At 44.5% G+C, this 22,262-nt stretch overlaps 1 protein-coding gene across 7 annotated transcripts in view; it reads right to left on the bottom strand.

Moving 5' to 3' along the window:
* LOC110514249 (paired box protein Pax-2a-like) overlaps positions 1-22,262 on the bottom strand; it is a 74,775-nt gene that overhangs the window by 34,044 nt on the left and 18,469 nt on the right. For all 7 annotated transcript variants that reach the window (XR_005053281.1, XM_036988284.1, XM_036988262.1 and 4 more), the window contains 2 exons: positions 11,689-11,864; positions 7,823-7,958 (listed from right to left, as the gene is read on the bottom strand). Coding sequence is in view for 6 of the 7 variants with exons in the window: in XM_036988284.1 (XP_036844179.1) it covers positions 7,823-7,958; positions 11,689-11,864 (312 nt within the window). In the remaining variant the exon portion in view is untranslated. The remainder of the gene's footprint in view (positions 1-7,822; positions 7,959-11,688; positions 11,865-22,262) is intronic.

Genomic DNA, 22,262 nt, shown 5'->3' with positions numbered 1-22,262 from the left:
GAGAGCTTGCAGGGAGAGCAGTGTAGAGGAGCAGTTTGTCACCAGGCCACAGAGACATCAGGGATTTGTCCCAGGAGAGCTTGCAGGGAGAGGAGCAGTTTGTCACCAGGCCACAGAGACATCAGGGATTTGTCCCAGGAGAGCTTGCAGGGAGAGGAGCAGTTTGTCACCAGGCCACAGAGACATCAGGGATTTGTCCCAGGAGAGCTTGCAGGGAGAGCAGGGTAAAGGAGAAGTTTGTCACCAGGCCACAGAGACATCAGGGATTTGTCCCAGGAGAGCTTGTAGGGAGAGCAGGGTAAAGGAGAAGTTTGCACCAGGCCACAGAGACATCAGGGATTTGTCCCAGGAGAGCTTGCAGGGAGAGCAGGGTAAAGGAGAAGTTTGTCATCAGGCCACAGAGACATCAGGGATTTGTCCCAGGAGAGCAGTGTAGAGGAGCAGTTTGTCACCAGGCCACAGAGAAATCAGGGATTTGTCCCAGTAGAGCTTGCAGGGAGAGGGGCAGTTTGTCACCAGGCCACAGAGACATCAGGGATTTGTCCCAGGAGAGCAGTGTAGAGGAGCAGTTTGTCACCAGGCCACAGAGAAATCAGGGATTTGTCCCAGTAGAGCTTGCAGGGAGAGGGGCAGTTTGTCACCAGGCCACAGAGACATCAGGGATTTGTCCCAGGAGAGCTTGCAGGGAGACCAGTGTAGAGGAGCAGTTTGTCACCAGGCCACAGAGACATCAGGGATTTGTCCCAGTAGAGCTTGCAGGGAGAGGAGCAGTTTGTCACCAGGCCACAGAGAAATCAGGGATTTGTTCCACGGATGTGTCCGGTGAGCAGCGATGAACAACCAGGGAACGTTCCTCTCTCTCTCTCTCTGCCTGTTCCTGATGTGCTGTGGCCTAATAAACACCCTATTCTCTTATTTGTGTACTACATTTGACCAGATAGTGCACTATATAGGGAATAGGGTGCCATCTGGGATGCACTCCAAGTCTTCAGTGTTTATTTCTACTCCACACTAGCAGCACTCAGTTACTCTCTGTCACTCTCTGTCACTCTCTCAGTTAGTCACTCAGTTACTCTCTCAGTCACTCTCTGTCACTCTCTCAGTTAGTCACTCAGTTACTCTCTGTCACTCTCCCAGTCACTCTCTGTCACTCTCTGTCACTCTCTCAGTTAGTCACTCAGTCACTATCCCAGTCACTCTCGCAGTCATTCTCTCAGTGCACCAACTGTTCAGATCTGGTGTGAGGTGTTCCCCCGACAGCTGTACAGCACTAAGATCCTCTTTGGTCGTAGACAACGGATTAAGGAGGATTTCAGTGCTACGAAGCTTCCAGGAAACTCACCTCTGCTGGTTTTGCCCACTGGCCTTCCTCCTGGAGTGTCTAATCAACATAACATCCACCTATTACAGACAAACGACTCCTCCGGAGCCCCTGTTAGGGCTCAGAGAGGAGAGGAGTGAGGGACGAAGAGAAGGTGTGGGGGAGGTGTCATTGACACCTACCAATGCACTCTGGGAGTCTCCCATTGGCAGGCCCAGCGGGGATTCTGGGTAAAGAGTCTCCTTGTGCATCCAAAATTGCACAGTATTCCCTGTATAGTGCAATACTTTAGACCAGAGCCCTGTGTATGCCACTAAAGTAGTGCACTATACAGGACATAAGGTGCATTTTGGGATGCAGCCCCTCTCAGTATGCAGCCGGGCGGCCGCTCGGACAGCTCTGGTCTATAGCCATGTGTAGAACTCCACTTGAAAAGCCCAGGGGACTGGCCTTCAGAAGCCTCAGTAACCTAATCAAGACACCACTGCTACTGGAGTGACTGTTTAGGATCAAGGAAACACAAGCAGATCTAGAAACTGCAGAACAATTAGGTTGTGTCTTCACTAACCTCTCTCCCTCACTTATTTGACTCAACACACAAACAGCTCCACCATGGCCTTTCCTTCTCCTATTCATCATGTTTCCCCCCCGTGGAAAAAAAACCCAAACATCTTATTTGAATTTGAAGCAGTTTAAATGAACAGTAATAAGGTTGAGAGGATGGAGGATACCATCCCTCTCTAAGGACAATCAATCAAATAAATAACTTCCCATATCAACAATATAAATTACCGCACCAGTTTTGATTGTCCCCTTCCACATATTCAAGGGAGCTCTTTGGAGGGTGTTATTTTTTTTAATATGGGGGTAATAGGGACTATTTAGCAGGTAATATGGTATTAATGTAGAGGAGAGGATGAAGAAGCCAGCTATAATGGAAGTGGGGCTTTAGCCTCTGCATGAATTTCAATGATGAAGCACAATGCCTTAAATCCCGTTCTTATTGAAGCCGCCTCCCCTGCAGGTACTTCTGAGAGCTCTAATAGAATAGGAAGTAGAGGACACAATAGATTTATATCTCTCTCAAGCCCCTTTCAGGTCACTGTCTACTTCCCAAATGGCAACCTATTCCCTATGTAGTGCACTACTTTCTATGGGTTTTGGTCAAAAAAGTAGTGCACTATATAGGGAATAGGGTGCCATTTGGGATCTCAGCACAGAAAATTCCTACGATCTCTTTAAACTGGCAATAAGCACTTCATGAATCATTCATTTTTAATAGATTATGCAAATTTTCCGAGGGACATAAAATCAACAAGATCAATAACGGCAGTCATTTTAATTGGTGTTAGAAAACATTTTAAGGATAAACATAATCTCCTTACTTCTTTCCCCAGCCCCGTAAAAAGCACAATTAATTTGAAATTGGATCTCAGCCTAAATGCAGAAGATAATTGAGTATTTTTTTTTTGCTGTTGCTGTTGCTTGGCTTGGATTCTGTCTTGCTGCGCTGGGTTTATTGTTTGAAAGTAAACTGTAATACTGAGTCCTTACAGAGAAGCTAAAACCTCAAATACCTGAGTAAAATACATTATGATTATTACCACAGTAGAAACAGCCACCAAGGGAAAACCAAGAAGTGGCACTAGTCAGAAAACGGTCAGAAACAAAAAGTCAATACTTCCACCATTCATCCACAACTATTCACATTTTTAAGTCAAAAATAAATAATCTCACAATCTAAAAAATGTTGAGTTAAAACACAATTTAAAGTTTTATGTATTTTGTTTTTACATTATAAAGCATTGGAGATCGTGGGCCTCTAGTCTAAAACAACCACCCAGGTGCAAACAAAGCCCCCCCAGGTGCCTAACCGTGGTCGAGCCTGACCCTGCCTTCATACCAGCAGTACAAAGGCCAAACACACACCTTCTCTTCTCACGAGGCCTGACTTACAGAGATCTACCTCCCACCCACATATTAATGAGAAGGCTCCTTTCTGTTCTCATACGGCTGCTGTTTGGGTTATCATTTGAGAAGGGGCCCGGCCACTCGTTCCTCGCTCACTGCACTTTTCAATCATTCTGTCCTCCCCCTCCCCCCCGCGCAGAAACCCTTTGATGACTTGATGCATAATTATATGAATTTTAATAAAAGCTCTGTATATTACTCTTGCGGCCCCGACAGTAATCGTAAACTTTCAGTAAACTTAACCTTCTTCTTGGTAATAACCGTGGCAACAATGAAACAATATTTCAATTAGCGAGGCAGTCGTTAACTATGACAGAGTGAGCAAGTTAGAGAGAAAGAGAGCTAGCGAGAGAGAGAGAGAGAGAGAGAGAGAGAGAGAGAGAGAGAGAGAGAGAGAGAGAGAGAGAGGGAGAGACAGAGACAGAGAGAGAGAGAGAGAGAGAGAGAGAGAGAGAGAGAGAGAGAGAAAGAGAGCGAGAGAGAGAGAGAGAGAGAGATAGAGAGAGACAGAGAGAGAGAGAGAGAGAGAGAGAGACAGAGAGAGAGAGAAAGAGAGAGAGAGAGAGAGAGAGAGAGAGAGAGAGAGTGATCTCAGTGTCATGTAGTCAGACAGTAGACAACGCCATGGTGTATTTACAAAAAGCAGTAAATTACTCGTCTAGATTTATAAGAACCACAAGGAAATAATAGCTAAGTTTCTTGCTAAAAAAACAAACAAAAAAACTCCCAAGTCAGGAATCACAACAAGGACAAACCAGCAGCGAGAAACCAGCGTTTATTCTCTCTCCTGCAGAGAGTGGCAATGACTGGTAGAGAGACCTTGCCAGTTCAGCTCTGTAGTACGCAATCATAGCATTGATGTGTTGACATCAAAGGTCCTTGTCGAACAAAGTGACAAAACAGCTAAGTCCCCCCTGTCCTTTTACTGTGGGTTGCTTCCCAAATGGCTCCCCATTTCCTTCACAGTGTACTACTTTGGACCAGGGCCAATAGCGCACTACATAGGGAATAGGGTGTCATTTGGGACGACTCCTTTATCACCTGCTAACTCAGCACAATAAGATGAATGACGGCTGCTCCTGCTGTAGCTACATGTTTTATCTCATAAAGTAAAGTACCACCTTTCAGTGCAGAGTCAAATCAAACTGGTACTACTACTACTACTACCACTACTACTACCACTATTACCACTACTACTACTACTACTACCAATACTACTACAACTATTACCACTACTACTACTATTACTACTACTACTACTACCACTACTACTACCACTATTACTACTATTACTACTACTACCACTATTACCACTACTACTACTATTACTACTACTACTACTACCACTACTACTACCACTATTACCACTACTACCACTATTACCACTACTACTACTATTACTACTACCACTACTACTACTACAGTACTACTACCACTACTACTACCACTATTACCACTACAACAACTATTACCACTACTACTACTATTACTACTACTACTACTACCACTACTACTACCACTATTACCACTACTACTACTATTACTACAGTACTACTACCACTATTACCACTACTACTACCACTATTACCACTACTACTACTACTACTGCTACCACTATTACCACTACTACTACTATTACTACTAACACTACTACTACTACAGTACTACTACTACCACTACCGCTACTACTACTACTAATACTATTACTATTACTATTACTACTACTACTAATACTATTACTACTACTCCTACTACTACTACTAATACTACTACTACTACTATTACTACTAATGCTATTACTATTACTACTACTACTAATACTATTACTACTACTACTCCTACTACTACTACTACTAATACTACTACTACTATTACTACTACTACTACTACTATTACTATTAATACTAATAATACTAATACTGCTATTACTTCTATTACTACTGCTATTATGACAACTACTACTCTTACTGCTACTACTACTACTAATACCCCTACTACTACTACAAATAATAATACTACTACTACTACTACTACTGCTACTACTAATACTGCTACTACTACTACTACTAATAATAATAATAAAACTAATAATAATACTAATACTATTACTAGTACTACTACTAGTACTATTACTATTATTACTACTAATAATACTAATACTACTATTACTACTCCTACTACTGCTATTACTACTGCTATTGCTATTGCTATTATGACTACTACTACTACTACTACTACTGATACAAATTCCAATACCAATACTAATACTAATACTATTACTACTACTACTACTGATACGAATACTAATACCAATACTACTACTACTACTACTACTACTGATACGAATACTAATACCAATACTAATACAAATACTATTACTACTACTACTACTGTTACTACTACTACTACTACTACTACTGATACGAATACTAATACCAATACTAATACTAATACTATTACTACTACTAAGAGTGTCAAACCAAACGGCATTAAAATAATCTGCACACTTACTGTCATGTTTCTGTTTGCAGGATTTGTTTTTATTTTCATGTAAATAAATAGACACCATGTCAATGCATTGCACAACATCATGTTGTTTTGTTTCATTACAACGTTGGCTGTTCTGAACAGAACAGTGAACAAGAACCCATCCCAAAAATGAGACACCCTATTCCCTACATTGTGCACTACTTTTGACCAGAGCCCTATGGACCCTGAGCACTGTGGACCCTGGTCACTATGGACCCTGAGCCCTATGGACCCTGGTCACTATGGACCCTGGTCACTATGGACCCTGAGCCCTATGGACCCTGGTCACTATGGACCCTGGTCACTATGGACCCTGAGCCCTATGGACCCTGGTCACTATGAACCCTGAGCACTGTGGACCCTGAGCCCTATGGACCCTGGTCACTATGGACCCTGGTCACTATGGACCCTGAGCCCTATGAACCCTGAACCCTATGAACCCTGAGCACTGTGGACCCTGGTCACTATGGACCCTGAGCCCTATGGACCCTGGTCACTATGGACCCTGAACACTGTGGACCCTGAGCCCTATGGACCCTGAGCACTGTGGACCCTGGTCACTATGGACCCTGAGCCCTATGGACCCTGGTCACTATGGACCCTGAGCACTGTGGACCCTGAGCCCTATGGACCCTGAGCACTGTGGACCCTGGTCACTATGGACCCTGAGCCCTATGGACCCTGGTCACTATGGACCCTGAACACTGTGGACCCTGAGCCCTATGGACCCTGGTCACTATGGACCCTGGTCACTATGGACCCTGAGCCCTATGAACCCTGGTCACTATGGACCCTGAGCCCTATGGACCCTGGTCACTATGGACCCTGGTCACTATGGACCCTGAGCCCTATGGACCCTGGTCACTATGGACCCTGGTCACTATGGACCCTGAGCCCTATGGACCCTGGTCACTATGAACCCTGAGCCCTATGGACCCTGAGCCCTATGAACCCTGAACCCTATGGACCCTGAGCCCTATGAACCCTGGTTACTATGAACCCTGAGCCCTATGAACCCTGAGCCCTATGGACCCTGAGCCCTATGGACCCTGAGCCCTATGGACCCTGAGCCCTATGAACGCTGGTTACTATGAACCCTGAGCCCTATGAACCCTGGTTACTATGAACCCTGAGCCCTATGAACCCTGGTTACTATGAACCCTGAGCCCTATGAATCCTGGTTAATATGAACACTGAGCCCTATGAACCCTGGTTACTATGGACCCTGAGCCCTATGGACCCTGAGCCCTATGAACCCTGAGCCCTATGGACCCTGGTCACTATGGACCCTGAGCCCTATGAGCCCTGAGCCCTATGGACCCTGGTCACTATGAACCCTGAGCCCTATGAACCCTGAGCCCTATGAACCCTGGTTACTATGAACCCTGAGCCCTGTGAACCCTGGTTACTATGAATCCTGGTTACTATGGACCCTGGTCACTATGAACCCTGAGCCCTATGAACCCTGAGCCCTATGGACCCTGGTTACTATGGACCCTGAGCCCTATGGACCCTGAGCCCTATGAACCCTGAGCCCTATGGACCCTGAACCCTATGAGCCCTGAGCCCTATGAACCCTGGTTACTATGAACCCTGGTCAAAAGCAGTGCACTAGAAAAGGGAGCCATTTGTGAAACAGACCAATAATCCCCTTCGCTGAAGCTGTGGTTTGGCCTGTCCTGGCTGGGCAGGGTGATGGCAGGTAGACTGTACTGGGGCCTTAGGCACAGTGTGATGCATCTTAGAGTAGGAGTACAGATCTAGGATCAGGTCTCCCCTTGGCCATGTAATCATATTCATTGTGATCTAAAAGGCTATAAACTAATCCTAGATCAGCTCTCCTCCTCTGAGACACACAGCCAAAAGCCACGTTAAAATTTTTTCTGTATGTGTTGCCACAAACGTGGAATCGAACCCACAATTCTGGGACTCATGTTGCAAGCATCATGCTCTACCAACTGATCCACACAGACAGGACCAGTGTTTGGCTCTGTGTCTTACCTACAGAGTAGCTCTGCGTCACAGAGACACTGGGGCCCAGGTTCTGGTTACTGCTGGAGGACAGGCTGGGTTTGACCTCGCCGTCCAGACCAGGATTCAGGGAGGACAGGGAGTGGGAGTGGGAGTACTCGTTGGCCTGTAAAAAGACACGTTCATCATTACACAGCCATAGAAATGAAAAAGAAAAGGCCCCGCCTCTCCCTGCTGTGGGCTTCATTCCACCAATGTTTCATCTAAAGAGCCTTCGTTAAACAGGGTTACTCAAAAACACAAAATCAGCTACCAAAACCATGCTTACAGAGTCAAATACTGTCTCTCCGTGAATCTTAGGGTGCCTATTTGTGAGTGTGTGTGTGTGTGTGTGTGGGGAGGTCGGGTGTATGGGTTGAGTTTTGGGTGTGTGTGTACGTTCGTGTAAGTGTGTGCATGCATACGTGTGGTGTGTGTGTGTGTGTGTGTGTGTGTGTGTGTGTGTGTGTGTGTGTGTGTGTGTGTGTGTGTGTGTGTGTGTGTGTGTGTGTGTGTGTGTGAATCCACTATTTTCAAGCTGCAGCAGCGAGGGTGGGAGTTCAAGCATATCATTAATGTATTTTGGTTTTGTTCTGAGAGGAAGTGGGATCTAGAAAAGCCGAATGAAAAGCCAAGCCGTCATCTGGTCCTTTGTGCTTGACTGCAGCCAGGAGTCCTGATCAGCCAAGGGAGAAAACAGCTCTGCTTGGTTACCACACCACTGTCCCCAATGCTACCCTATTCCCTATTGCAGCGCACTGCTTTGGACCAGAAGTAGAGCACTGCACAGGGTATAAGATTACATTTGGGATGCACACAGACACGCCATGTGGCCCTGGTTCACAACAGGACACTATTCACCTTTTGGCTTTTTTAAAATTTTGAATAAAAAAAATAAAAAGTTTTAAAAAAAAGGAGCTTCTCCACAACCCTTTAACATTTCATTGGTTCATCATCAGTGACTATAAATAGGTTGTCATGTACTGTAAGTTACATTGCTCCGTGTTACCATATACAAAATGAATATCAAATTGAAAGACATTTTTAAAAAAAATTCTCCATTCTACTTATATATGTTTTGTCATAGTGAGAAAATGACTTCATTTTATATCGACCGTGATGCATTTTCTATGTATTTCGTTTGGACTCCAATACATTACTATAGAGACACTTTGTTAACCCACAGATAGAATTTCCTTTGTATGGTGGTGGATAGTTTGAGACAGTCATGGCAGATGTTACTGTGTGTTTTATAATGAGATCAGACTTCCGGGAGACTGTGTGTTGACAATGTTTGTCCCCCCCCCACAAAAAAAAATCCCAGTGTGTGTCTGAGTGGCTCGCTGGGCTGCGGTCCCAAAGGGGACGCCTGTGAGCCTGTGACCCCACTCTTGTCTGCTTCTATCCCAGATAAACTCTAATTGTCTGCTACAACTGTTCACGGGGACAATGCCGGATGTTTTCCTCTATTCCGGAAGGCTTTAGACGTTAAACAGGCGTTTTATCATGCAGATAAAGGAGGGGCTCGAAGACGAGGGGAGATGGAGGAAGAAAACACAAAACAAAAGAAAAGATAGATTTGAAAAGGATGACCAAATGGCTAGCAGAAGTGTGGGAGGGGTGAATCTATTTAGTTCTGCATCTCCAGAATGGTGTTTTTAATAGCCTTCCAACCAGCACCCAGACTCCGGCTAATAAGGACACATTGACCAATGAGGAGAAAGGGGAACGACGACAAGTGAAAGAGAGATCCATGAAAGGAGAAAATCCTCTGATTAATACTTTATTCAATTAAAACAGATGTTTCTGTTCCAGTCACATCTTTTACATTACTGATCTACTGGTCTCTTTTACATTACTGATCTACTGGTCTCTTTTACATTACTGATCTACTGGTCTCTTTTACATTACTGATCTACTGGTCTCTTTTACATTACTGGTCTACTGGTCTCTTTTACATTACTGATCTACTGGTCTCTTTTACATTACTGATCTACTGGTCTCTTTTACATTACTGATCTACTGGTCTCTTTTTCATTACTGATCTACTGGTCTCTTTTACATTACTGATCTACTGGTCTCTTTTTCATTACTGATCTACTGGTCTCTTTTACATTACTGATCTACTGGTCTCTTTTACATTACTGATCTACTGGTCTCTTTTACATTACTGATCTACTGGTCTCTTTTTCATTACTGATCTACTGGTCTCTTTTACATTACTGATCTACTGGTCTCTTTTTCATTACTGATCTACTGGTCTCTTTTACATTACTGATCTACTGGTCTCTTTTTCATTACTGATCTACTGGTCTCTTTTACATTACTGATCTACTGGTCTCTTTTTCATTACTGATCTACTGGTCTCTTTTCCATTACTGTTCTACTGGTCTCTTTTCCATTACTGATCTACTGGTCTCTTTTTCATTACTGATCTACTGGTCTCTTTTCCATTACTGTTCTACTGGTCTCTTTTCCATTACTGGTCTACTGGTCTCTTTTCCATTACTGTTTACTGGTCTCCTTTCCATTACTGATCTACTGGTCTCCTTTTCTTTTGAACCCCGCCTCCTTTCCCTCTCTTCTTCTTCTTTAATACTCTCTCTGAAGCTCTCTGTGATTGCAAGTCATTTCCAATTCGTTTTGGTATTGATCTTCCAGTAGAAATCAGTTTGGTAATTAGCTCCAAATTAGGCTCTCTTCTGGAGGTGAGTCCTGTCCTACTGATTTATTACCTACGTAATTCGCCGCGATCGGAGAGAAATTAAAATGAACTCAATTAGGCCCATTGCTTTAGCTTCTTTTATGGGTCTCCTCCCTTAAAGACTTGTAGTTTTATACGGGTACAAATTAATAGTCTCTTGTTGTTTAATAGTATAATGAAAGTAAATAAAGGTTATCCATTGTAATAAGCCTAAGAGAGGTTTTAATAAGAAGAAAGGTAGTAAGTCAACATGTAAGGGTGTAGTTATTGTGGTTTCTTCTGGGTGGGGGGGCGGGGTGGTGGTGGTGACAGAAGGGGTCTTCATTTGGTAAATGAGGATGGATAGATGGTGGGTGTTTGTGGTGTTGACATCAAAAGCAAGACGCATTAGAATATCCTATATATACACCACCAGGTGTGTGGAAATAAATCAAGAAAGCCCCTTTTGCTATGTTTACCATTTATAAAATAAAACAAAACATTTCCATGATAAATCTGACAGCTGAAAGCGGCTTCATACACTGTTTCAATAATAACGTTTTTGAAGAAGGACACGGAATTATAACAGAAATAACAGGTGCAGCAGGAGAAACACAGAGTCAGATAACACAACGGCAAAAAATAGAGAAAAATAGAGATATTGATTAATTGCATGTTGCCTTTCTGTTATTCTCAATTACAGGGGATCCAAAGAATGTGGTGTTTTTTCATCCCAAGATCGATACGACGTGGGAGTTTTCCCTGAAATCCCTACAGCATTTTACATGCTGTTTTCTAATACACTGGAATGACTGTTTTACCAGCCTATACATTTGCAGGGCATTTTATTTTGAGAGCTGCGTGGAGCAGGTATATATATATATATTGCTCAGATGGCGTGCTCCTTCGGGGCCCTCTGGGCCAACTGAATAAAATAGCAGAATCTCTCAGCACGAAAAAGTAAATAAAAATGTGTTGAGTTTCAGAGAAAACTACGTTTGGAGCAGCAACAACAATTATAAAAGTAAAATAAACAAACAGAAAAAAAACGGCAACAACAATATCATGGTTGTACAGCTCGAGGAAACTTGGATGGAATGGAAGTGTTGACGTGGTGCAATACAGGTGTATTTGATGCTGTTGACGGTGTGACAAACAACAAGACGTGACTAACCTGTTCTGGTTTGATGTGCTCCGAGGTCGGGAAGACGTCGGGGTACGACGGGCGCTCAAAGACCCGGTCCAAAGCTTCCAGCTGCTGCTGAGTGAAAGCATCGGCCCGCAGGTGCTTCCGTAAACTGTCCACACTAACCTGAGAATCAGTGTTTGGGCCAGACCCATCTGAACCATCTACAAGAAGAGAGAGCAACAACACTAGAGTCTAATCAGGAAGCCCCTGGAAGGTAGGAAGCTGGCTGACTGAAGCCCCTGTAAGGTAGGAAGCTGGCTGACTGAAGCCCCTGTAAGGTAGGAAGCTGGCTGTCACTGAAGTCCCTGTAAGGTAAAAAGCTGGTTGTCTGAATCCCCTGTAAGGTAGGAAGATGGCTGACTGAAGCCCCTGTAAGGTAGGAAGCTGGCTGTCACTGAAGTCCCTGTAAGGAAGGAAGCTGGCTGACTGAAGCCCCTGTAAGGTAGGAAGCTGGCTGACTGAAGTCCCTGTAAGGTAGGAAGCTGGCTGACTGAAGCCCCTGTAAGGTAGGAAGCTGGCTGACTGAAGTCCCTGTAAGGTAGGAAGCTGGCTGACTGAAGTCCCTGTAAGGTAGGAAGCTGGCTGTCACTGAAGTCCCTGTAAGGTAGGAAGCTGGCTGACTGAAGTCCCTGTAAGGTAGGACGCTGGCTGTCACTGAAGTCCCTGTAAGGTAGAGGATGGCTGACTGAAGTCCCTGTAAGGTAGGAAGCTGGCTGACTGAAGCCCCTGTAAGGTAGGAAGCTGGCTGACTGAAGTCCCTGTAAGGTAGGAAGATGGCTGACTGAAGCCTCTGTAAGGTAGGAAGCTGGCTGTCACTGAAGTCCCTGTAAGGTAGGAAGCTGGCTGTCACTGAAGTCCCTGTAAGGTAAGAAGCTGGCTGTCACTGAAGTCCCTGTAAGGTAAGAAGCTGGCTGTCACTGAAGTCCCTGTAAGGTAGGACGCTGGCTGTCACTGAAGTCCCTGTAAGGTAAGAAGCTGGTTGTCTGAATCCCCTGTAAGGTAGGAAGCAGCTGAAGCCTCTGTGGCTTTTTGTTTATATCATTACTGTGTGTTACTGGTAACTTTGGATAAGAGTACTCAGTTCTTGAGTTGGGCCTCAAATGTTCCACCACCTCTTATAGAATATTGGCTCTAAAATATTATGACTACCAACCAGCACACGCAAGTGTTTTACTGTATCGTTTACACGCGTGTACACCCACTGTATCCTGTACCGTTTACACGCGTGTACACCCACTGTATCCTGTACCGTTTACACGCGTGTACACCCACTGTATCCTGTACCGTTTACACGCGTGTACACCCACTGTATAATGCATTGTTTATACCTGTGTAGCACTTCAACCACTACTACTCAATTATAAAGAGCAGATTCAGTCAGGGTAGATTCAGTCAGGGTAGATTCAGTTAGGGCAGATTCAGTCAGGGTAGATTCAGTCAGGGTAGATTCAGTCAGGGCTGATTCAGTCAGGGTAGATTCAGTCAGGGCAGATTCAGTCAGGGTAGATTCAGTCAGGGTAGATTCAGTCAGGGTAGATTCAGTCAGGGTAGATTCAGTCAGGCAGGGCAGATTCAGTCAGGTTAGATTCAGTCAGGGCTGATTCAGTCAGGGTAGATTCAGTCAGGCAGGGCAGATTCAGTCAGGTTAGATTCAGTCAGGGTAGATTCAGTCAGGGTAGATTCAGTCAGGGTAGATTCTAAACGGGTCATATTAATGCTGCTAGCGGTGAGCCACTGAGTGCAGTCTTTCTTCACAGACAGTAGAGGAAACTACCACTACCACACACCGTATTAGCCAGCATCACGATGTGAAAGCCCCTGTGGTAATTGATGGATTACCATCAGTGCAAATATATACTTGTTGTAGTGGTGGAGCCCGTGTATTTTAATGAACGCTGTAGCTACAGTACTGCAGTGGCTTTTTCATTCCATGTTCATTCCAGGCTCCAGGGGTTTCCCTCCTTCTCTCCTTTCTCAATTTCCCTTTTCCACAGTTTAATACTGCTTTCATTTTCAGTAGAGTGGCAGAGTAGCAGTGTTTCATTTGGGTAGCTAACACCGCTGTGACCGCAGACAGACACGACAGACAGAGAGAGAGAGAGAGAGAGAGAGAGAGAGAGAGAGAGAGAGAGAGAGAGAGAGAGAGAGAGAGAGAGAGAGAGAGAGAGAGAGAGAAAGAGAGAGAAAGAGAAAGAGAGAGAGAGAAAGAGAGAGAGAGAAAGAGAGAAAGAGAGAGATGCTGTGAATGAATAAATAGTACAGTCTAGTTCAATCACCTCCCAGTCCCAGGATGCCGTTCTCCAAACAGAGGGAGAGGGATGCCTTAGCTTTTCCCTTTGGCGCTTCCCTGTGATGCTTTAAAGCCCCAGTTTTACAGCCCTCCAGACCCCTCCCTTCCCATCCCAGGCTGCAACGGCTCTGGCTACTGCCTCTCAGTCTCCAGCCTCCTCCTCCGCGGATCTCTGGAAAGGGCTTCAGCTCCCTTACAAATCTGTCATTCTAAATTTGCGGCAGATTATGTTCTCTGGTTGGTCCTGGAGAGAGCGGTGGAGATATATGATATGCAAGGGGGGACCCTATTGATTGCCTGCCTGGTCTGGTGGCAAAGAGGGAGCCGAAATGAACTTGAAATGAACATCATGCCTCAACTCAATGTGCGTATAATACTCTACTTAATCCCACATTTTTCTCTGCCATGGAATTCAATTGATCAATCATGTCTCTCCTGATAGTACCATTTGGAAGGGTTATTGCCATTCCATTCTGCCGCTTGACCTTTTCTGACTGGGGCCAGAGGATGAACCTGCACTCCCAAGAAGAGCAAAACGCATCAAGGGGATATATAAGAGACCCTGGGGGAGTCGGCGGTGTGTGCGTGCGTGTGTGTGTGTGTGATTGGGGGAGGGGAGAGGGGTCTGTGCATGTGGTGAATAGGTTACTGCCATTTGCTGCCCAACATACAACAATAATTCTATATCCTCAAACAAATGATTTCGATAACTAATAATTTTAAAAAAAAAACATTAAAAGACCTATTATGGTAAATGTATTTCATTTAACACACATGTAAAATCTTTCTATTTTCATAGTGTGATCGGTTGGGATCTGTTGCAATATGCAATCACAGGAGAACATAAATCACTTCTACTCTACACTGTTCAGCTATTTTCTTCAGATTTTCAGTATGGATAAATCTAATCACATCTTTTGATCTGGCATTATTTCTGGACAGCTCCACTGGGGGCCTCAGCCTCTCGTAGCGCCGCTGAACGGTTGGCGCTTTATCAACCTCAACTGTTCCCTTCGGTCCTCGGAAGCAAATAGACTCATTAATTACTTTCCATCTGCTAGGCCAGAGTACATACCATGATCAATACCAGCACATTAGTCATTCACCACAGAGGAATACACTTCCCATACACAAGATAAACCACCCGCAGGTCAACCTACAGTACATGGGCTGTGGTTCCCACTCAAACCACCCCCAGGTCAACCTACAGTACATGGACTGTTGTTCCCACTCAAACCATCCCCCAGGTCAACCTACAGTACATGGACTGTTGTTCCCACTCAAACCATCCCCCAGGTCAACCTACAGTACATGGACTGTGGTTCCCACTCAAACCATCCCCAGGTCAACCTACAGTACATGGGCTGTGGTTCCCACTCAAACCATCCCCAGGTCAACCTACAGTACATGGGCTGTTGTTCCCACTCAAACCATCCCCAGGTCAACCTACAGTACATGGACTGTTGTTCCCACTCAAACCATTCCCCAGGTCAACCTACAGTACATGGACTGTTGTTCCCACTCAAACCATCCCCAGGTCAACCTATAGTACATGGACTGTTGTTCCCACTCAAACCATCCCCAGGTCAACCTACAGTACATGGACTGTTGTTCCCACTCAAACCATCCCCAGGTCAACCTATAGTACATGGACTGTTGTTCCCACTCAAACCATCCCCAGGTCAACCTACAGTACATGGACTGTTGTTCCCACTCAAACCATCCCCAGGTCAACCTACAGTACATGGACTGTGGTTCCCACTCAAACCATCCCCCAGGTTAACCTGTTGTTCCCACTCAAACCATCCCGCAGGTCAACCTACAGTACATGGGCTGTGGTTCCCACTCAAACCATTCCCCAGGTTAACCTGTTGTTCCCACTCAAACCACCCGCAGGTCAACCTACAGTACATGGGCTGTGGTTCCCACTCAAACCATCCCCCAGGTCAACCTACAGTACATGGTCTGTGGTTCCCACTCAAACCACCCGCAGGTCAACCTACAGTACATGGTCTGTGGTTCCCACTCAAACCACCCGCAGGTCAACCTACAGTACATGGGCTGTGGTTCCCACTCAAACCATCCCCCAGGTTAACCTGTTGTTCCCACTCAAACCATCCCCAGGTCAACCTACAGTACATGGACTGTTGTTCCCACTCAAACCACCCGCAGGTCAACCTACAGTACATGGGCTGTGGTTCCCCCTCAAACCATTCCCAGGTCAACCTACAGTACATGGCCTGTGGTTCCCACTCAAACCATTCCCAGGTCAACCTACAGTACATGGTCTGTGGTTCCCACTCAAACCATTCCCAGGTCAACCTACAGTACATGGGCTGTGGTTCCCCCTCAAACCATTCCCAGGTCAACCTACAGTACATGGCCTGTGGTTCCCACTCAAACCATTCCCAGGTCAACCTACAGTACATGGTCTGTGGTTCCCACTCAAACCATCCCCCAGGTTAACCTGTTGTTCCCCCTCAAACCATCCCCAGGTCAACCTACAGTACATGGCCTGTGGTTCCCACTCAAACCATTCCCAGGTCAACCTACAGTACATGGCCTGTGGTTCCCACTCAAACCATCCCCCAGGTTAACCTGTTGTTCCCCCTCAAACCATCCCCAGGTCAACCTACAGTACACGGGCTGTTGTTCCCACTCAAGTTTAGGTGAAATACCCATTTAAACATTTAAGACACCCACCTCAATATTGCCCCCTTGTAAAATACATAATCCTATGACTAGCGTAAAAATGCCAGTACATCTATGTAAAAAAAACTCAATCTAATGCCCAGTACATCTATGTAAAAAAAACTCACTCCAATGCCCAGTACATCTATGTAAAAAAAACTCAATCTAATGCCCAGTAGATTTATGTGAAAACCCTTCACTCTAATTTTTATTTATTTATTTCAGCTTTATTTAACTAGGTAGGCTAGTTGAGAACAAGTTCTCATTTACAACTGGGACTTGGCCAAGATAAAGCAAAGCAGTGCGACACAAACAACAACAACAGAGTTACACATGGAGTAAACAAAACATACAGTCAATAACACAATAGGAAAACAATTTACAGTGTGTGCAAATGAGGTAAGATAAGGGAGGTAAGGAAATAAATAGGCCACAGCGGCAAAATAATTACAATTTAGCAATTTAAACACTGGAGTGATTGATGTGCAGAAGATGAATGTGCAAGTAGACATACTGGGGTGCAAAGGAGCAAGATAAATAAGTAACAGTATGGGGATGAAGTAGTTGGATGGGCTATTTACAGATGGGCTATGTACAGGTGCAGAGATCTGTGAGCTGCTCTGACAGCTGGTGCTTAAAGCTAGTGAGGGAGATATGAGTCTCCAGCTTCAGTGATTTTGTAGTTCGTTCCAGTCATTGGCAGCAGAGAACTGGAAGGAAAGGCGGCCAAAGGAGTAATTGGATTTGGGGGTGACCAGTGAAATATACCTGCTAGAGCGCGTGCCCAGTACAATGTCCAGTACATCTATGCCAAAAACCATCACTCTAATGACCAGTACATATATGTAAAAAACCCTCACTCTAATGCCCAGTACATATATGTAAAAAACCCTCACTCTAAAGCCCAGTACATATATGTAAAAAACCCTCACTCTAATGCCCAGTACATATATGTAAAAAACCCTCACTCTAATGCCCAGTACATCTATGGATATGGCCCAAAATACACCTTATTCCCTATATAATGCAGTCCTTTAGACCAGAGCCCTATGGCCTTACTATCTCACCCATGTCTGCTGGAAAAGGTTGTTCTAGCTGGTGGTAAGGAGACCCTCAGTCTAGCCTGGCTAAACCAGACTGAATGCTAAACTCAATGGTGAGCTCAGCATTCAGTCTAGTTTTTACCAGGCTAGTTAACTAGAGGTAATCTGTTTCATCCTGATGACGTTTAGAAGTGAATTCAACCATCACAATGACATTTCTTAAAGGTACATAGGAAACATTTTTTGATGTATCTAAAAAAGAAAATTACAGCCATTTTGTTTTTTACGGAGTATCACAGCCACCCTGCAATGTAATACGCCACGTAGACCACATTTCATATTTCTACAGAAGCCACCGCAAGACATCATATCCTACAAGTATACAGTACCAAATAACATATGTTGTAAGATATATGGTACATGTTTTTGTGGGCGAGTTTCCCATTCCGTGCTAGCTGTTATGTCGTCGACAGTTACCATCGTCCTGTTTGTTCATAATTTGGAATGGAGGCTAGCTGTAATATCTGATACTACTAAATAACATTTGCTAAGATACATTGTACATGGTTTTTGGGGGCCATTTTCCATACCATTTTAGCTATTAATTATGTCGTAGCATTAGTCGGTAAACCTGGAAATCATAATGGCTTTGTTTACATGTTAGTCATTTAGCAGACGCTCTTATCCAGAGCGACTTACAGTAGAGTGCAGACATGTTCATACTGGTCCCCGGTGGGAATTGAACCCACAACCCTGGCGTTGCAAGTGCCACGCTCTACCAACTGGTCTCTGCTTCTACACATCCTCCCCAGTGATGCTAATAACTTATGTTGTTATGTCATAGTGGATAATGTCTTTGTTTGTTGGTGTGTCTCCATAGTGATGGTGTCTGTGTTATTGATCAGTGAGTGACAGGATTGAGTGTATTCATCTTGACATGGCTGGGCATTAACACTCCGGTAACGAGGGAGCAGAGGACTCCAGACTCTATCAGATCACATCACCAGCTCTATGAGACAGACTCCTCTCCGCGGGCTCGCCACCCCAAGGTCATGACCCCTAGCAGGGGGTTGAGCCGACGTAATTCTGTCTCTGCCTGGAGTCAGAGAGAGAGAGAGAGGTCGTCTGCCTTACTACACGGACTACCTGTCTGCCAAACATGGCAGAATACAAACCACTAGAAACATTGGCTTTGAGAAGGAAGCTGATGTCGTCTGGCCACGACGGGGATTATACAATAGGCACGAATGGCCCCGTGAAGAATTGACCAAAGTAACGGCGTCAAAATATGAGCTCGTAATTGTTATAGTATCTTATTCATGGTAAAATTCAACCTGTGTTCAGTCTGTGTTTAGCCCTGAGTGGAGGCACATGGAGGTGAAACGGCACCTTAGGGTCATGAAGGCCCCTCTTTTCTGAATAGGCTTTTTGCCTTTCTGTTGTTCTAGTTTGAACAACATTATCTAGCTATACGTCAACTAGTGATTCCCTTTCCCAAGCATTGCATTAGCATTCTGTTTGAACAACATTATCTAGCTATACGTCAACTAGTGATTCCCTTTCCCAAGCATTGCATTAGCATTCTGTTTGAACAACATTATCTAGCTATACGTCAGCTAGTGATTCCCTTTCCCAAGCATTGCATTAGCATTCTGTTTGAACAACATTATCTAGCTATAAGTCAACTAGTGACTCCCTTTCCCAAGCATTGCATTAGCATTCTGTTTGAACAACATTATCTAGCTATACGTCAGCTAGTGACTCCCTTTCCCAAGCATTGCATTAGCATTCTGTTTGAACAACATTATCTAGCTATACGTCAACTAGTGACTCCCTTTCCCAAGCATTGCATTAGCATTCTGTTTGAACAACATTATCTAGCTATGCGTCAACTAGTGACTCCCTTACCCAAGCATTGCATTAGCATTCTGTTTGAACAACATTATCTAGCTATACAACAGCTAGTGACTCCCTTTCCCAAGCATTGCATTAGCATTCTGTTTGAACAACATTATCTAGCTATGCGTCAACTAGTGACTCCCTTTCCCAAGCATTGCATTAGCATTCTGTTTGAACAACATTATCTAGCTATACGTCAACTAGTGACTCCCTTTCCCAAGCATTGCATTAGCATTCTGTTTGAACAACATTATCTAGCTATACGTCAACTAGTGATTCCCTTTCCCAAGCATTGCATTAGCATTCTGTTTGCTTTTGTGATATCACTCCCTCCTTTACAACTAGCCTCCATTTACACCCTGAATTAAATCCAATTAACACTCATTTCAAATTAAATTGTACGCGTCGACACATACATTTTTCAATCAAACGTTTTGGTTAATGTATTGTTAACCAAATCAAATATTACAACATTTTAGTGCACATATGCTCCGCATAGCCTCTCTTCAATATGTCTCAGATAGATACTTTAATATATCTGTCTACTTATACAGAGATGTGTAACTAAGACAATTATCTCACTATACACTCTGCTGGCCTCAGAAAGACAACTCCATATCGTCTGAACGTTGACGGCCTGAGTCATTTGACATTTGAGTCATTTAGCAGACAATCTCATCCATAGCGACGTTCTCTTCCATAGCGACGTTCTCATCCAATAGCGACGTTCTCATCCATAGCGACGTTCTCATCCATAGCGACGTTCTTATCCATAGCGACGTTCTTATCCATAGCGACGTTCTTATCCATAGCGACGTTCTTATCCATAGCGACGTTCTCATCCATAGCGACGTTCTTGTCCATAGTGACGTTCAACAACGGTAGGTCCAACTACAGACGGTGTACAGTGATGGTGTACAGGAAGGCCCTGACACCATTCTTCATCGATCTGTTCCTGGGTATTAATTAAGCAGCCCTTTTTTCATTGATTTAGCACATTGTAGTTCAGTGCGTTACCGCCTGTCTCTCAGACTTGATGTTGTTGAACTGAGATCCTCTGTTGATCCACCCTTCTCCCTGGGATGCATCCCTAATGACACCCTATCCCCTATATAAATGCCCTATGGGCCCTGGTCACAAGTAGTGCCGTGTAGAAGGAATATGGTGCCATTTGGGGCACAGTCCCTCTCTCACCCAAACAGATGGTGATGCTGACAGAACACTGATGTGAACAGGATTCATGGCCTAGTGCTCCATCATTCATCTGTCCCTGTCCCTGTCTCTGTCCCTGTCTCTGTCGCTGTCTCTCTCTCGGTCTCTGTCCCTGTCCCTGTCTCTGTCTCTGTCTATGTCTGTCTCTGTCTCTTTCTCTGTCTCTGTCTATGTTTCTGTCTCTGTCCCTATCTCTGTCTCTGTCTCTGTCTCTTTATCTCTGTCCCTGTCTCTGTCTCTGTCTCTGTCTCTCTCTTTCTCTATCTGTCTTTCTCTCTCTCCTGTCTTTCTCTCCCCTCTCCTCCTCTGTCTGTCTGTCTGTCTGTCTGTCTGTCTGTCTGTCTGTCTGTCTGTCTGTCTGTCTGTCTGTCTGTCTGTCTGTCTGTCTGTCTGTCTGTCTGCCTGTCTGTCTGTCTGTCTGTCTGTCTGTCTGTGAATGATATGAAATGATGATCTAATTGTGGAATTTCTCTTTTTTTTATTATTATCACATTGTACAAAAGCTTCAGACAACGCAGAAATATATTTTTTGAAAATGACTGAAATGAAGAATACCCATAATGGTAGTTATGATTGTCCATATTGTGGGTCGTATTTGAATAGCGATGTGAAATGGTTTCAAAAGACTGGACACACTTGGTGAGATATCGTTCTCTTTATTGGCCATTAGCTAGATACCGTATCCTGAAGAAACCTCTCAGCTGTATCTGTCCAGGTGATTTCAGCTCAATCACCCAATAGAATGGGTGTCAGCAGCCCGTTGTCCGTAACGGTTAGTCGGTATCTTAACAAGGTACGTTAATTCAAGGTACGTATTTCCACCACAGTATAGTAATATATCTCTGCTAACGTTGCATCCATTCTAGAACATTCTAACGCTATGGTACGGAACATACAGTGGACAAAACCATCACCGAACAAAAGCAGTTCCCTATCGGTCCAAAGCAGGGTGTCTATTCCACAGGCTGCAATACAAATTCCTTCCTGGCAATAATTCCTACAGTCATTGAACAGAATATTTCATACCCTTGAGCTATTTCCTTTGTCTTTTCCAGTAGCCAGCCTCTCGGAGGGGAGTGGGGATGCGGGTGGAGCGTTGGACGGGTTGGGGGGGGGAGATGGAGACTAGGATGTTAATTTGTGAGGTAATAGCTTTTCTCTGCGGAATTGCAAATTCTCATATATATGGACAGCAGACAGGACATCCATGGTCACCAACGACACGATGGGTACGTCCCAAAGGACATCCTATCCCCATTATAGTGCACTACAAGGCCCTCGTCAAAAGCACTGCACTACAAAGGGAATAGGGTGCCCTTTAGAACACAGCTCAGCTCCAGAGGTCCCCTCTCTCTCTCCTCTCCTCTCTCTCTCCTCTCCTCTCTTTCTCCTCTCCTCTCTCTCTCCTCTCTCTCTCTCTCCTC

This window comes from Oncorhynchus mykiss, chromosome 1 (assembly GCF_013265735.2).
Source record: "Oncorhynchus mykiss isolate Arlee chromosome 1, USDA_OmykA_1.1, whole genome shotgun sequence".
In the NCBI taxonomy this organism is placed as follows: domain Eukaryota; kingdom Metazoa; phylum Chordata; class Actinopteri; order Salmoniformes; family Salmonidae; genus Oncorhynchus; species Oncorhynchus mykiss.
Note: the sequence above shows the minus strand (reverse complement) of the source record. Positions and strands in the feature narration are given on the sequence as shown.